Source organism: Acanthopagrus latus, chromosome 11 (assembly GCF_904848185.1).
Source record: "Acanthopagrus latus isolate v.2019 chromosome 11, fAcaLat1.1, whole genome shotgun sequence".
Classification (NCBI taxonomy): Eukaryota; Metazoa; Chordata; class Actinopteri; order Spariformes; family Sparidae; genus Acanthopagrus; species Acanthopagrus latus.
Window position 1 is genome coordinate 13,967,023 of NC_051049.1, and position 15,407 is coordinate 13,982,429.

The 15,407-nt window shown below is 39.6% G+C and overlaps 1 protein-coding gene across 1 annotated transcript in view; it reads right to left on the reverse strand.

The window, feature by feature from the left end:
• The window catches only part of faf1 (Fas (TNFRSF6) associated factor 1), a 65,560-nt gene extending 55,394 nt beyond the window's left edge, over positions 1–10,166 (reverse strand). The window contains exons 1-6 of the mRNA XM_037115323.1: positions 10,107–10,166; positions 7,526–7,594; positions 5,045–5,091; positions 1,802–2,067; positions 1,590–1,681; positions 587–678 (exon numbers count right to left, since the gene is read on the reverse strand). Of these exons, the coding sequence (XP_036971218.1) occupies positions 587–678; positions 1,590–1,681; positions 1,802–2,067; positions 5,045–5,091; positions 7,526–7,594; positions 10,107–10,166 (626 nt within the window). The remainder of the gene's footprint in view (positions 1–586; positions 679–1,589; positions 1,682–1,801; positions 2,068–5,044; positions 5,092–7,525; positions 7,595–10,106) is intronic.
• Positions 10,167–15,407: the final 5,241 nt, after the last annotated feature.

Consider the following 15,407-nt stretch of genomic DNA (forward strand, 5'->3'; position numbering starts at 1 on the left):
CACGGATCCACTAAAATGAACAGAACACGCTCTGGATGGACAACACTGGCTTAATGAAGCTTTCTGAACAAATCTCTATCGTCCCTGGGTACTGTCATGATTCTGATAAGACTTGTGTGCTTTTTAAAATAAATAGAAAAGGGAATAAATGATGGACATGGAGTGTGGATATCGAATTCACACAGTCTTTGACGAGCAAGATGCAAAACAGCGTTGAGCAAGCAACAATGTCAGGCTTAAAACAAAGGCGGGAGAGAAAATTATTATTTACACAACATACAGAGATTGCTGTGATAGACGCTCCTCTCACAAATGTCACAATGGACGCGAGAAAATGAATGTGCACTGGCAGGTCAAATGTCTCTTAATATACCAATGAAAATGGTATTTGCTGCTGGATTCTGGAGCATCTTCTCCATGACTGGACATACACCGCCACCTGGTGTTTGCTAGGAGCTACTACATCCATACCACCTGCAATATTTTATAGTGCATGTCTACCAGGATGGGAGGTAGAAGAGGGGATTTATTGTGAGATTCCACACAGAAAGAAGAGTGAGTGTGTGCTGAAGGCAGGGCTGAATACCTGTTTTTGCTGGTGCTGGCAGTAGGGGCGATGTCTGGGGTCAGGACATACAGGCTGTTGTTTTTGGGCAGGTGTAAACTTCTGAGCACCGTCTGGTTCAACACACACAAACGGGAGGTATGAGAATAAACAAGGACTGACTACATCTGAATTTTAAGGAAGCCCCACAACTAACAATCATTTTCACAGTCAAGTAATCTGTCAATTGATTAAGTGATTAGTTGTTTTAATATAAAATATCAGAACACATGCAAAATGAAGTCCTCAAATATCTTGTTTTGTCCACAACCAAAAGATTTTCCATTTACACTCAAAGCAGAGTAAACAAACGAGTAAATATTCACATTTAAGAAGTTGTAATCTGAAAATGCAGGTATTAATTTTCTTAAAAATTTATGTCATCCAAATAGTTGCCAATTTACTTACAGGTGAATCTTTGCAAATGAGAGCTAAAATACTGTAATTTGTTCTGAAAATGTTTTTTAAATGTGGATTTAAAGGTGAAATAAACATTTGCCAGGATCAAGCACTCTTAACACAAGTCATGACAGTAATGTTAAATAGCTTGCTAACACACAATCTGTGTTTATTTTGTTTAAAGAAAATGCAGCAATCTAAACTGACTTGAAAGACATCAATTCTTGGACAACGCATTTCCTATATATAACATTGGGTTATGATGTACTTCAGCCTCTTGTGGGCAAAATGAGTATTACAAAAACAATAAGATTGAAAAATGTTTAAATAAATAAAATAAATGACCTAACCATACAAAGGCAGAAAATAAATACACACTGGGGATACATGCAGCTAAATTGTTACATTTAAAATGACCACATTTGGGTTAAGCCATTAAAGTTTAAAAAAAAAAAAAAAAAAAAAGACAAGAGAAATAGAATTTAAAAGACTACAATTTTAGTTTTTTTTCTGTTCTTGGTGCTCTATTCTGTTTTGACACATGCATTTTTGTGACAAACGTTTATTTCAAGGTCTATCAACTCACACTGTCAGACACATCTCCACTCTTCCATCCCTTCAGCTGCATTTTGGACACTGGAACAGCAAGCTCTGTCTCAAGGATTTGTTTGATTTCACCTGTAGATTAGATTCATACAGATCATTGCATAGGAAATTGTTACATCGTGCACAAATAGGTATTGTGATATGTTGAGCATTATATGGATCATATAGTGTATCATTGTGTGTGGTGCTCACCGACTGTACTGCCTTCCTCCAGTACCAGCTCTACAGTGCGCTGTCGGTACTCCACCCTGAAGTTGAGCATGCGGGGCTGACGTTCTACAATGTGTCGAGAGGAGGAGACGCTGGGGCAAAATGCCGAAGTCGAGGATGATGGAGGAGAGGAGGATGAAGACGAAGAGGAGGTGGGGGGAACTGCACCTCCTGGTGCTGCATCGGCTGCTTCTGATTGGCTTGGAGGTCCGTACATACTGGCCTGGCTCGCCTCGCTGGAAAAGTTACTGTACAGAGGTGACAAGGTTACTGATCGTGTGGGAGATTGATCGCTCAGTCTTCATACTTAAAAATCTCAGACGCTATGAGAAACATATATCTGGCAAGAGCAGTTTCTGCGAGACAGAAAATTACACCACCAACAACAAATGTCTTATTGTCCTTCGTGCTTTTCTCTTTGCTGCTTGCTCAATGTGTGACCCATGTTTCACACAACACAGTAAATAATGTCTTTTTTCTCCAGCTCATGAGCAGAGTGTCCCCTTTGTTACTTGAAGTGTAAGCAGCAACTGTCTTGCAGGAACAGAGTGCCAGACTTAAGGCTTTTGAACAAAAGCTGTATTTTATTTGGCCCACCAAATTAAAGAGGCCACTGTCCTGAGGCGTAGGTTTGGCGGTCAACAGCCACAAAACCTCCACAAACAGGCTGGACCAATGGGGTGGGAGATTAACCGAACAGAATGGTATCACGTTGCAACTGTCTCCTTCACCCACCACTTCAGTTACAAAAACAAACCAAGTAACAAAGCCCTTATTTAAAGATTCAAATCATTCCCAAAATTCATAATTAGACCAGTAGAATAGTTACTCTGAATAATGAAAATATAAGCTTATATTTATCAACTACATACTAGCGGCTGACCAATAAGTTAGTTACAGTGAAACACATATAGTGAAATATACTTCATACATATGCAGGATACCCTCTTTAATTTGAGTTGAAAAACTAGCAGTAGCTGTCTGTTTGATATCAAGACACAACATCTGGACACTGATTTAGTGGATTACATCTTCCCAATCTGTTCTATTATCAATGGACGAGGTGCTGTTCTGTGGCTGAACTGGCCAGGATTACTTCTGTTGCGTGTCCTGTTATACTGTTAAATGCCACTCTTACAAACCGTTTATGTTTGTGCAGATTAATGGGGTAAGGAGGATGCTAAAGTGCATGATAACATTATAATAATGGATGGATAATTATGTGAATGTAGAAGGATAATTGATGGATAATTATGTTAAATATAGACTTAATCAGGGCTGATTATTCTTGACAGTGGCCATGAGAGTTTATTACTAATACCAAGTTTGTAGCCTTGATTGTTTTTTACAGCATGTCATGATGAATGAGACTGTGAACACAATGAACAGCAGTGTGTTGGTTTTTGAAGGCAATTTTTCTTTTGTTTATTCTAAGTTCAGTTTATTTTGTTCACAATGTAGTATTGCAGAGACAAAAATGTCATGTGTCACCCCTGGATTTCAATGTGTCAGATGACGCACACCTAGCAACATTCCTGCACGACTACAAATGCATCTAAAGATATGGAATATTTAATGGACTTGTATTTTTGTAGGGCTATTGAGATAACATTCAGCATAAAATATAAGCTACCAACATGAACCAGACTGACAACTACTATCATTTCAGAAATGTATTGTGGCTAGATTGTGGCTATATAAATGAGACCGATGAAGCAGCATAGATCTGGCTCCAAAAACCAAAGGATAAACATGAGAGATCTTGCCAAGAGGATTCTTACAATTCTTGAAAGCATCTGAGGGAAAAGAAATACTAGTTTATAGTGTGAGTACTCGGAACAAGTGCTTACTCCTAAACTTGGCACGGCAGGACCAGAGGTCGTTAAATTGTCGGTTGTTGCTGTTTGGGTGTAGTTCCCAGCTGCCTCACATCTAGATGGCACTGCTCTCATGTGCAGTCAGAAAGGTGTCCCAAAGCAGACAGAACTGCTGAGCCCCTCATCCACAGACAAACTGTCTGATCAGTGACAGAGTGCAAGAGAAGAATCAGCATTTTTATCATGTCCGAGGACAAAAAATATACACAACGATGACCTGGTGAGCTGTGGATAATGGTCAACAAAGCAAGCTTTTTATAATTCCCAGCCTGCTTACTAAAGAGGACACAAGGGAGATGCATTTTAGACAGAAGCGTTGGCGTAGCCTCCAACTGGCTCAGGCTCAGGTCACGTCACCAGAGTCTGTTTACTGGGCAACGCCAGCCTACTCATACCAGTGCCAGCCACTTAGTAAATGTGTTGGCTGCTGGTCACGCTGCCTGCCAGCCTCCATTCATAGCAATGTGTGCCCTTGAGAAAGACCGGCAATATTCTCATGGCCCAAGGGCCTGAACCACACTAAAGTACATGCATGCATGCCCACACATGCACACAAGTGTGTACACAAAATACAACGGTTAAACAGAACATCTCCAGTTTGAGTGGGTTCAGATCAGCTCAGTGCATTCATGAGTGTAAACTAACCGTTGAAGGAAAGTGAAGGGCTCAAAGCCTCTTTAAGAAAACCTTTTCTATTCAGAAACTGTGTACAACTCCACTCTTGGCAGAAAGTTTCCTTGCAGTTGCAGTGTCTTTTATATTATTCCTCCATTAAAAAACAGAATAGAAACCATGGCAGGAGCAGTGATCTCCAACTCAGAAAAATGTATGTTAGCATTGTTTGCTGGTTATATTTATGGAACTGTATACACTAAACAGTCAAAATGTTAACTGCACCATTTAAGCAGAGTACATACCATACCAACAATAATTAAGATGAAAGCAAAGTTTGTGGAAAAATGAGGGGAGACAATGAACCTGTAATTTCACAATGCCTGGTCAACACTGAGGTGAGGAGTTCAATTCTCAGGTAATCAGGCTTTCTGTCCTGCACTGTTTTAAAGCTGCTGCAACACTTGAGATATATACTTGTGTCACATGCACATATTCCTCAGTAACATATATCCCTACTCCTGTACTAATTATTTTTCTTTATATAGTATATAGGTATAACTCCCATATCACAACTCATCTTTCCTTGGCTTTGTGAACATAATCATTCTAGTGTGGCAGCAAGAAAAACAGTGTGTCAAAAAGTCATACATGATATTTTGTTTGTTTGATGCTGTGAAGTCAACCAATTAATTTTCTTTCATTTACATTAAATGTGTGGTAGCATGGTTATTACCTTTGTAAGATTCCATTCTCCTGTGGTATGACTCCATTTATGGCTGCCTGTAATGAAAGCAGAAATATGTTATACAACACAATAAGGCCATTTTCTTGTTTTAGTTACAATATTGTATTGTTGTTAATGAGAATATAAAGACTGTTCTGGGATTCGTAAAGTTTAAACTATCCAAACAAAACAAAAAAACAGTGTTAGGAATCTACACAATGACAAAACATGGAGTAATAGCCTAAACATTAAATGATGTGTTTGAACGAGACTAGCAGATGTTGTAGCATATTAATTTGAAGTTAATTTGACAGTAACTAAGAGATGGGCAGTCCATTTCAAAACGTCTAATAAATTTGGTCTGGAAAATCTTTCATGGCAAGACCAGGAGCATTATGTGCTCTAGAACTGCTAAATACTTTGTCAAATGAATAATGCTTTATTAGGATGCCTGCTGAGGTGACTGGTTGAACCAGCTAGTCAGCCCACATGTAACCAGCTACACCAGCTACACTTTAGTCGAGTCTGTAACATCATGTTTGTTTGCTGGCTGAATCCAAGTGCTACAGAGAAGGATGAAACATTCAAATAGTGTGGCTGATGAGAACAAAGAGAGCTGAGAGGACAAACACGACAGTAACCACTGTCAGCTCTGCAGTAAGCTTTTGTTTGACTGCACAATTGATTGGACTTCTCTCGAACATTCACTATTCTTCACTGCAAAACAAGCAACGTTAAGTAAGTTGTTACAAGCTGGTATAACCATGTCCCCTGCTCTTGTTGTACTGAATAAGGGAGATGTATGATGGCTAAACATTAAAGGAGCCCTACAGGTTTTTCTTGTTAACAAACAAAAGTTGTCTACATGAAGTATTTCTCACTAAAATGCATTCTTTACATTCTTGAGGTCTAACATCAGGTAGACCGCATTTCCTGCCTCATAAAACATTTGCATAGTCGATTTGTGAGCATTCTAAATCCTGCTTTGTTTAAATCCATGTTTACATGTTAGCAGTCTTCTTCTATCCCTGCCTCTGTTGACATGTTGCCACAAACTGTGGTGGCAGTTATCATGACTAAGCACACACCACAGCAGTGCTAATCAGGAGTATTTGGTCACTGAAGGTTTCACTTTTTAATTTAGCTGTGCCTAGCCTTTTGCTTTTTGTTTGTTTCGAGGTTAGAATGACATAGTTTTATCATAGTCTGTGTATCATAGTCTTATTAAAAATAAAGGGGAAAAAAGGAAAGAGTATTACACACAGCAAATGTCATACAATAGTGTCAAAAAGTCTGAGGCCACTAGTCAAAATACTTCTGTTTTGCATTTGTTTTGAATGTAATAGTATTTTGTAGTTTCACTACAAATGAGTGGGAAGTGGAGTGCAGATCCCAAAACACAGCTCAAAACTTGGCAAGAACTACTTAGAGACCAAAGAAAAGAAGACCGAGGAGGAGTCCTGACCGTCACCGACTTCCCTTCACAGTCACCTCAACATTTATGGGGTCACATAAAGATAAAGAAAGCCAACCATCGTGAGACATCACAAAAAGCTTGGTGGAACACTGTCAAAGCATGCTGGGATAATGTGAGTCCACAGGCTTCACATAAACTTGTGGGGTTCATGCGAGCTTGAGTGCATGTTGTCATTAATGCAAAAGCAGGACAAACAAATACTAAGATATTCTGAAATTCCTGGGTATTTTTCAAAGATTCAATTTTTCACTTAAAAATGTAAGGCTGATAGCATCATTTGCAAGGGAAAACATATTTGATTATAACTTATTATATAACTTAATAAATGCAAAATAAGTATTTTGACTGGTGGTTTCAGACTTTTTGACAAGGTGCATCTGGATCTGGGTGAATTAAACGAATTCCTGCTCTGCTAAACAACATCCTGGGGGAAATGCTGCTTTCTAACCACGACACTCCCCAGCCAAACTCGGCAAACACAGGCATACAAGCAGATTTGTTGTCGTTGATGTTTACAAAAATTACCACCTACTGCAGAGGAAGTGCAAGTCATCAGATTTACAGGTGCAGTGAGCCCAGGCCCCACTGTCTTTCCTGCCACTGCTTGGACTGCTGCTGCTGCTGCTGCTGCCTGCTTTGAACCTCTGCCAGCATCAGCCTAAATATAGACTGACCCCTTCTAATATGAACAGCGCAGTATAGGGCTCCTTGTTTTCATACTTTTCATGAATTCATACAAACTTAACAGAGCACATTCTTTCTCACAGAGTCTCTCAAGTCCACATTCACACCTCACAGGACACCCTCCCTCTTACAGTCACCACATTGAGGGTGGCAGTCTGGCAACCTGCTTCGTAAAACATACTGGGTAAAATGAAGAAAGGATTTGGTCATAAAATAAAACAGAGAGTCTGTGTTATTGGATGTTAAATGCCCTCTTGAACTTCTACTCTAGATGGACTAAGCCTGTCTGTCAAAGAGCAAAGCCCAAGGCCTGCAGATAATGAACTTACCACTAAATCCCAGTTATTAAGCTCTAACAGAGTGATTGCCTCTGCAATGTTGTCAATTCCAGTGCAAGCCTGCGGGATGAGAAAACAAAGAAAAGGGAATTACAAATGGGAGAAGCATTGTGTTAGAGTCTGCTGCAGTCTTTTTGATGAAACTTCCTCATCTTCCTGCACATAAAAAATACATTTTACAGTAAAACAGAATGGAAAAAATGAAACCATCAGAACCATTTCAACTTTCAAGCTACAACCCATAACAGCAATATAAAGTGATGGCAGTCTTCACAAGAACAAAAGCCACTCTTTGATGTCTTGATCAAAAGGAGGATACAAATACATTACCTCTGATTTCTGTTTTATACCTTGGACTCCTGACCCTTGAAAAGCAAGCTAAACAAAATACGTTCTTCATTCAGTATAATATTATTATAATACTGCCATGTGGGTCAAGGTACAGCAACTCCAATAACAGCTTTAACCTTATCTTTAACCCTATCTCTTTGTATTGTTTCTATATATTTTGGTCACTGTAACTAAAAAAGGGGGGTTTAGGAGTAAACAATACCACTTCTACTCTGCTTCCTAACATTAAAGAAACACCTAGAAGTTTACAAACATCTGGAAAACAAGTTAGGCTTTAATTTGTAAAATTTCTTCCTTTGCTGATTTTGTTTTCACAGAAAAGCATTTCAAATCATTTTATCAATTATTGTGCACACTTTATCAGGAAGATCACCGGGTGGCTGTGTAAACTTGCTCCATTAGTTTTCCCAGGTTTAGTTTTTTAACCACTCATGTATAATTGATAATGACAGTCGAAGTCAGCAGAGACACAGTATATCCTGAAGTATACAGATGACATTGTCGATCTAAATGCACTTTCAGGGCAAGGATCAAGATTAGTGACTTGTTAAGGATGTGTTTACTTTTATCTAAACAAAGTATTTTATTTAGGTCAGAGTGCTATATAAGCCTTCTGGCATAACATAATTAAAGGTCAAAAGACAGATACAGTGGACAAATGCAAATATTTAAGCAGCAGTGTTGATAGCAAACTGAGAAATTAATGCCAAAACTGAAACACTAGACTTTGTTTTATGCAAATGCAAAATTTAAATTCAGACAGACACTGAAACTGTCAATAAACTGGTGCTCTGGCTGTCTTTAATCTGTGCCAATATAAATAATCAAAGAAAGAGTTTCAGTTTTAATTTTAAAGGTATGCTGGCTTCAGCTTCCAAAAAAAAGAAATATGTAACCAATGCCTTTGCAGCTCCTACTATTATGTTTTTAAACACAGTGGTAAATGCTCCTTTTGTTCTACATGCATTGCATGTATATGCATGTTTGTTGTCACAATGTGTGTTTTATATTGTTGTTGGTTGGTCTATATTTCTTTGGCTTAATTGCTTATGGTGTCTATCAGCATTTATGCTTTTGATATAACTACTATCGAGTGCATGTTTCCTTGTGTATATCAATACCAGCTGTAAAGACCAGAGAGAACTACATTTTATATATTAAGTGGCTATTTTACTTGTTTACTTGTTTACAAGCATGTGATGCTACTTTAACCCACCACTGCTGTTATTATTAATATGGTTTACTTTGTTTTTGTTGCATGCACAGCACTGGTCTTATGCACGATGCTAAAATCAGACTCCCAAGTAGTCTCGCAACATTTTACCCCACATTTGACACATTTGGTGCAACCATCATTGCAGAGGTAGAGAGAATGATTTGCTCAAACATGAGGAAGTTGTGTAACAAAAAAAACCGTAACAGACCCAAATTTAATATAAACTGACAAAAATCAATGCTGAAACTGGAAAGAGTTTGAGCACTATGGACCATCTTATCAAATGTGATAAGGTGACCTAATTAAACAATTCGAAACACGAGAATACTGTAACAAAGCCATGAGAAGGACACCACCAAAGAGAGGGGCTCTACTTCCATGTATAAATCCTAGAGGAAGGATGTCAATTATTATCATGTTGTCATTACGGTCATTACGCTTGGAAATCAAAAAAACAGAGCGCTAAATTAATGACAGTTTGCAGGGGAAGCATTTTATGGTAGCCTGAATTTTTGCAACGCTAAAACATATCTCCCTACGTGCAAAACGCGCTAAAAGGCCGGTGTCTTCAACGGACAAACGGTTTCTGATGAGGATTCAAAAACCTGACAGGACAACTGGCAATCTGTAAACAAGTTGACAGTTAACGTGAGCAGCGTAGCTCCCCTTTTTAGCTAACTACATCGTCGTTATCTGTCAAGAAGGCAAACTTGAAACCAGTACAAAACAGAAATCGTTCCGCTATTTAGACCGGCAGCTGTGGGCAGCCATCACTTAGTTCGCGAGCTTCCAGCTAATAATTCCCTTCAGAATCAGTTAGCAAGCTGTCAGTTTGCTAGCTTGATATGCTAGTCACATAAACCAAAGCTGAGCTCAGGTCTGCTGTTTACGCAGCCAGTCAGGTCGTGTGTCCTCTTGTTGACAGCAGCCAAAGGAAATTCAACAGCGCGAATACGATTACTAATTACTGAATTAAAATATCGAGGGCATACAAATGAGACACACCTGAAAGTCGGCCAGAATCATTTCTCTATCCATGTTGCTATCGCCGCTTTCGGAGGCCATGGCAATGACTGGCTAAAAGCAATTCTTCTTCCACTGGCTCTCGTCGCTTTCTCGCCTCACAAGAGGGACACAGAGAATTCTTAAAATACTCTGCTTGGACGTGGCGACGAGCGAGAGGTTGGCAAATTGATGATATCAAACTTTATCTGGATTCAGATAGACACAATTCTGTAAACTAACGTTACAGTGCTCAGTTATCTCATATCATTATTGTCATCTAGTCCATTGCTTTACGGCTGCTGACGTAAAGTTACGGTGGCCGATAAGGGCAAACGCGCTGCAACTTAAGAAAACATGCAAATACACAGACCATGAGAAACCATCATTATTAGTGCAAAAACACTCGCAAACACGCCACAGAAGCACCCCACAAGGTTCTAGAAATTAGGTACATGTCTGTGAATATTTAGTAAAGCTTTACAATGGGTAAAATGATTGTGTATAGCCACCAAAGAATGGATTGCATCAGTGTACTGCAGAAATTTCCTACAACATCCTTTTTACTCTCATCTGGCTCTGACATGATTAATCTTATTTTTTAATCATGGGTAAGTATCATATCCACTGTAATAAATGGATACATTTTAAGCCCTCTTTTGGTTCATGAATGATTTTAAGATGTTTTTCTCATCATCAAAATTCAAGTAAGATTAGTCTGGGCATTTCTTACTGTTTTGATTTATGATCTTTATTTTGAATATTCTGTGCCTTTATTCAGCTTTGAGTTGTCATATTATGTGTGATTTTAGCTCACTCTTTATATTTGGATGGATGGATTGATGGATGGATGGATTTATTTTCTATAAATCCCTCTTATTTTTTGTCTTGTCTTAATTTAGGATGATGTCTTTTTTTTTTACACTGTATTGTATTATTTGTCTATATCCTCTGTGAGATAATGTATGATTTGTGTGTTACCGAACGTTCAATTTATGAATGTGAACTTAAACTGCTTTGGTAATTTTTTTCATGCCAGCAAAATTTGAATTTAACTTAATTAAAAATATATGTTAATATGTCTCTCTACTTACCTCAGCCTACACTATGGCCGACATGACCCTAGTCAATCGATGACTTGTATGACCCTAGTCGATCATATATCCATTTAGCTAGCATTGCTAGCATATCCATGCAGCCAGCTAGCTAGCTAGCTACTTGGACATGCTAGCTATCCATCCATCCATCCATCCATCAAGTGACCACAGCGGGGACCACAAGGAGCCCACCACAGACCACTGAGCAATTGATGTGGACCACAAGGACAGCAGTTTAACAAATCAATCAACAGATCCATCAGTCAAACTCTGGTCATTTACAACCTTTCAAACAAATCAAACTGCAATTCAAAGTGCTTTACATGTGACTGAAAACAAAACTTTTGATATTCAAAAACAGAAATAGACCTAAAGACCAGTAGACAGCAATAAAAAAAACATAGTTAAAACGATACAATATGAAGAATAAAAGATCCATTTTCTTTCTTTCTCCACTTTATCCGTGAGGGGTCACAGGGATGTTGCCAATTTTATCACAGGGTTACTGGGGCCAAATCCAGTTTACTCAATAGGTACACCCTGAATGAGTCACCAGTTCATTACAGGACCCTTACTGCTGGCCGCCACACAGGTGCCAAGTGCACATCAAGAGCAGTTTTGGGGTTCAATATCTTGCTCAAGGATACCTCAACATGTAGCTCAGTTCCACCCCAGGGGAGCCAGGATTTGAACCAGTAACCTTCTGATCACTAGTCCACCACCTCTACCCACTGAGCTACATAATTCTGAATTCAATGCAAAAACTAAGATAACCAGTGCTTTCCTTTTGGTCTTAGTCAGCACTCGTGTAGCAGAATTTTGAATTAATTGTTGCTGATTTATTGGATATTCAGTGGAAGGGGGAGTGTTATAATATTCTAGCCCAGCTTTCTTCAGTTCTGGTCCTCAGGGTTACTGACCTGGATTTTTTAGATGGTTCCTGTTACGTTGCAGCAACAGGTGAACTCAGGTGCAGACACAGACAGGTACAGAATAGGTAAAGTGGCGTGTGATTTCTTGAAATGCCGTTTCAGCCTCAGGGTAGTTGCCATGTGACTGTAGTTAAACGTTGGTAGACTTTGGCAAACCCTAATACCCGCTGTAGCTGCTTTGGGCTGTTGGGTGTTGCCCACTCACTTATGGCTTTCACTTTGGTGAGCCGATGACATAGAAAGTCACATTTCTCTTTCCCTTGGAAAAAAGTTGACAGACATGTTTGTTGGGTGTCAATATCTGGGGAGTAGCTATCATCAAGGTACACAAACACTCATTCTGTCTGAGGATGAGTCAGGAGCCAAGAACCAGCCCCATTGCTACACCCTACTTCCAAAAACCTTAGCGTCAGCTCCACCTACATTGCAAGGACATTGTTATGTACATATAGTAAGCTGGGGACAGCTAACCAGTTAGATTGAGGCTGAACCTGATTTACCCAATGTAGACTGTTGGTATATAAGGGTTGTGTAGAGTGTTGGGCAGAGTTTTGCAGCATGCTTTGACACAATGTTTTTAAGGCCATAAGGCATGGTAAACTATAAATGGTATATGGATGTAATGATACCACCACCTCAAACATACTACAGTCATACACATTCACATGAGGCAAGGTAGGTAAAGTGTCTTGCCCAAGGACACATCAGTGGGGATTGAAACACCGACCCTCCGAACATAGGCTGACCTGCTCTACCACTTGAGCCACGGTCTGTGCATTTCTATGCTCTTTTCCTGTCTACTGACCAACAACTTACAGCGCTTTTCATATTCACCCCTTCATACACACATTCATACACTGATGGCAGAGGCTGCCATACACAGTGCCAACTGCTCATCAGAAGCAATTTGGGGTTCAGTATCTTGCTCAAAGACACTCCAACCAGCAACCTTCGACCATGACCATGGTTATGGATCAGTGTATCAACATGCTGTTAAAAAAGCTATACATTATGCCTTTAAAACCTTTTTGGCACAGGTATCTTTAAAATTCTAAATGTGTTGATCACCAATTAAAACGCAGCTATCATAACTTGTGTGAATGACAGATATCAGAAGAGGGGACAGATAATTTAGGAGTCATCACAGTTTGGCATCACTGGTCACCTCCTCATTTCTGCCTGCCCTGTCACCAGCCATTCAAACCTAATCAGTCACCTCCACTGAGCTGTTCTCCGAGATGCTCCTCCAGTATTTCTACCCCAGCCTCACAGACACTCTTTGCCATTCATCCAAGACCCTCCAGGAGTTCTCTTTAGTCTGTCCTCCTGATGCCGACACTGCCTGCCTCTGACCAACTCGTTTCACCTGATAGTAAACACACCTGCCTTCTGTCCCCCAGCTTTAAGATTTTCTGCTGTGTCCTTGGTTACTCTTTTGCCTGCAGCAGCCTGGCGTAACCTTTCCACCACAACTACAGCTAAAGCTACAGAGCACTTCCTGTGGCTCAGAGACTCTCACCATGTTGCCCCATTTGCTATCACATATGCACTGTGTGAATATGCACCTGCTGGCTTTCTGATTCTAAACCCTCAAGACCACGTCACCAGCCTGCTCCTCCCTGGAACAGTAGCCTGACGTTGTTTTGAACTGTATGTTTGGGCTATTTCACTGCTCACTTACTGGGTTCCCAGCCTGATTCAGCCTGCCATATCAGCTGGTCCACCAGAGACTTTCCCCTATTATTACTCATCTTGCTCATCATTTTCTGTTCCAACTGAGTTATGTCATTAAATATCATTACCAACTACTCCTGGTATCCTGCATGCTGCAATTTGGTCCTAACACAGCCTGTTACAAAAGTCCTATATACCGTCACTGCAAGGAAGCAGGGCTGAGAATTTCTGAAAGTTGCATCATATTCAAAGGCCTTGAAATGTGCACAAGTCCACATCTATGACCTACAGTATCTCTCTGTATATTGTCTTTGCCCCCCTCTTAATTCTGAGTCATGGTAAGAAAATAACAGTCCAGATAGTATTCACTGGTAATTTGTTAGCTAATACCTTGCTCTGTTGGCAATATAGTGTCAAGCTGAGATGATTGGTTCATAAAATCAGCAGGGTTGGGTAGGATTTAGTTGGGTTGGGTTAGTCAATAACAGTTGCATTAATGTGTTATATGTGCCCCTGTGGTTGGGTTGCAGTAAAAAAAAAAAAATAAATACATTTTGAAAAATGCAGGCCGCCCCCACGAAAGATCAAAGTTATCATTAAAGTCACCTTAAATTTGTCACATGGGGTTTTTTTCTGTGTTTCTAGCAATGAATTTAAAAATCTTTAATAGTCAAAGACTTTTGTGGCCAGAGATGTTGAAATAGAACCACTCCATAGACCACTCAGTAACAGGTCTGGCCTGCTAGCCTTGGTGCTCCTTGTGACAGTTTCAAGTGGATTGAGGTTAGTGACTGGGGTCAGTGGACAGTAGTTACAGATGGTGCATAAGCTGTATATTTTAGGCTTTTTATATCAATGTATTAGACATAGTTTTTTACTGTTGCAAGTGCAGGTGTGGATATCTGAGTAATTTTGACTTTAGTCCTTCTCCACCAACATTTAAAAGGACAATGACCCTTTTACTACAGCACCACAAACAGCCTTTTTGACATGACGCAAATGCATAAAACTTGTGTCCAGAAAAGCAGGCGTGCGCCTATTGCCTCGATTCTCTGGCTGCAGCCCAAATTATTTTCATCAATTATTCTGCAGCTTCTTTTGTTGATGAATTTATTGGCCTATAAAATGTCAGAAAATTGTCAAAACATGCTCATTGCCACCTGGCAAAAGATACAGAAGTATCAGCCCCCATACCACCTGTGGACTATGAAGCAGCTTCACCCTCTATGCTGTGAGACTCCTGAACTCATCTGCAACAGCACTCCCTAAAACAGATGTCAGCAGGACTCAAGGACTCTAACATAATTTAACTAATTTACCTTGTGTTACAATCTCTCAGAGCCCAAAGTGATGTCTTCACATTGCCTCTGTTGTCCAACCAAAAATCCCAGACCTCAAGACTCTTCATCTGCGCTCATAAATGACAAAGAAAAGCAGTTCATATGGACACTGAAGAAAAACTGGCGACAGCAATTTTTCTGACACTTGAAAAAAGGCTTGAATTAATTTTCTTTCAAGTATTCAACTAATCATTGAATCTATACTTGATTCACAGACACTTCATCACACAGTAATACAAAAAATAACTCATAATAAAATCT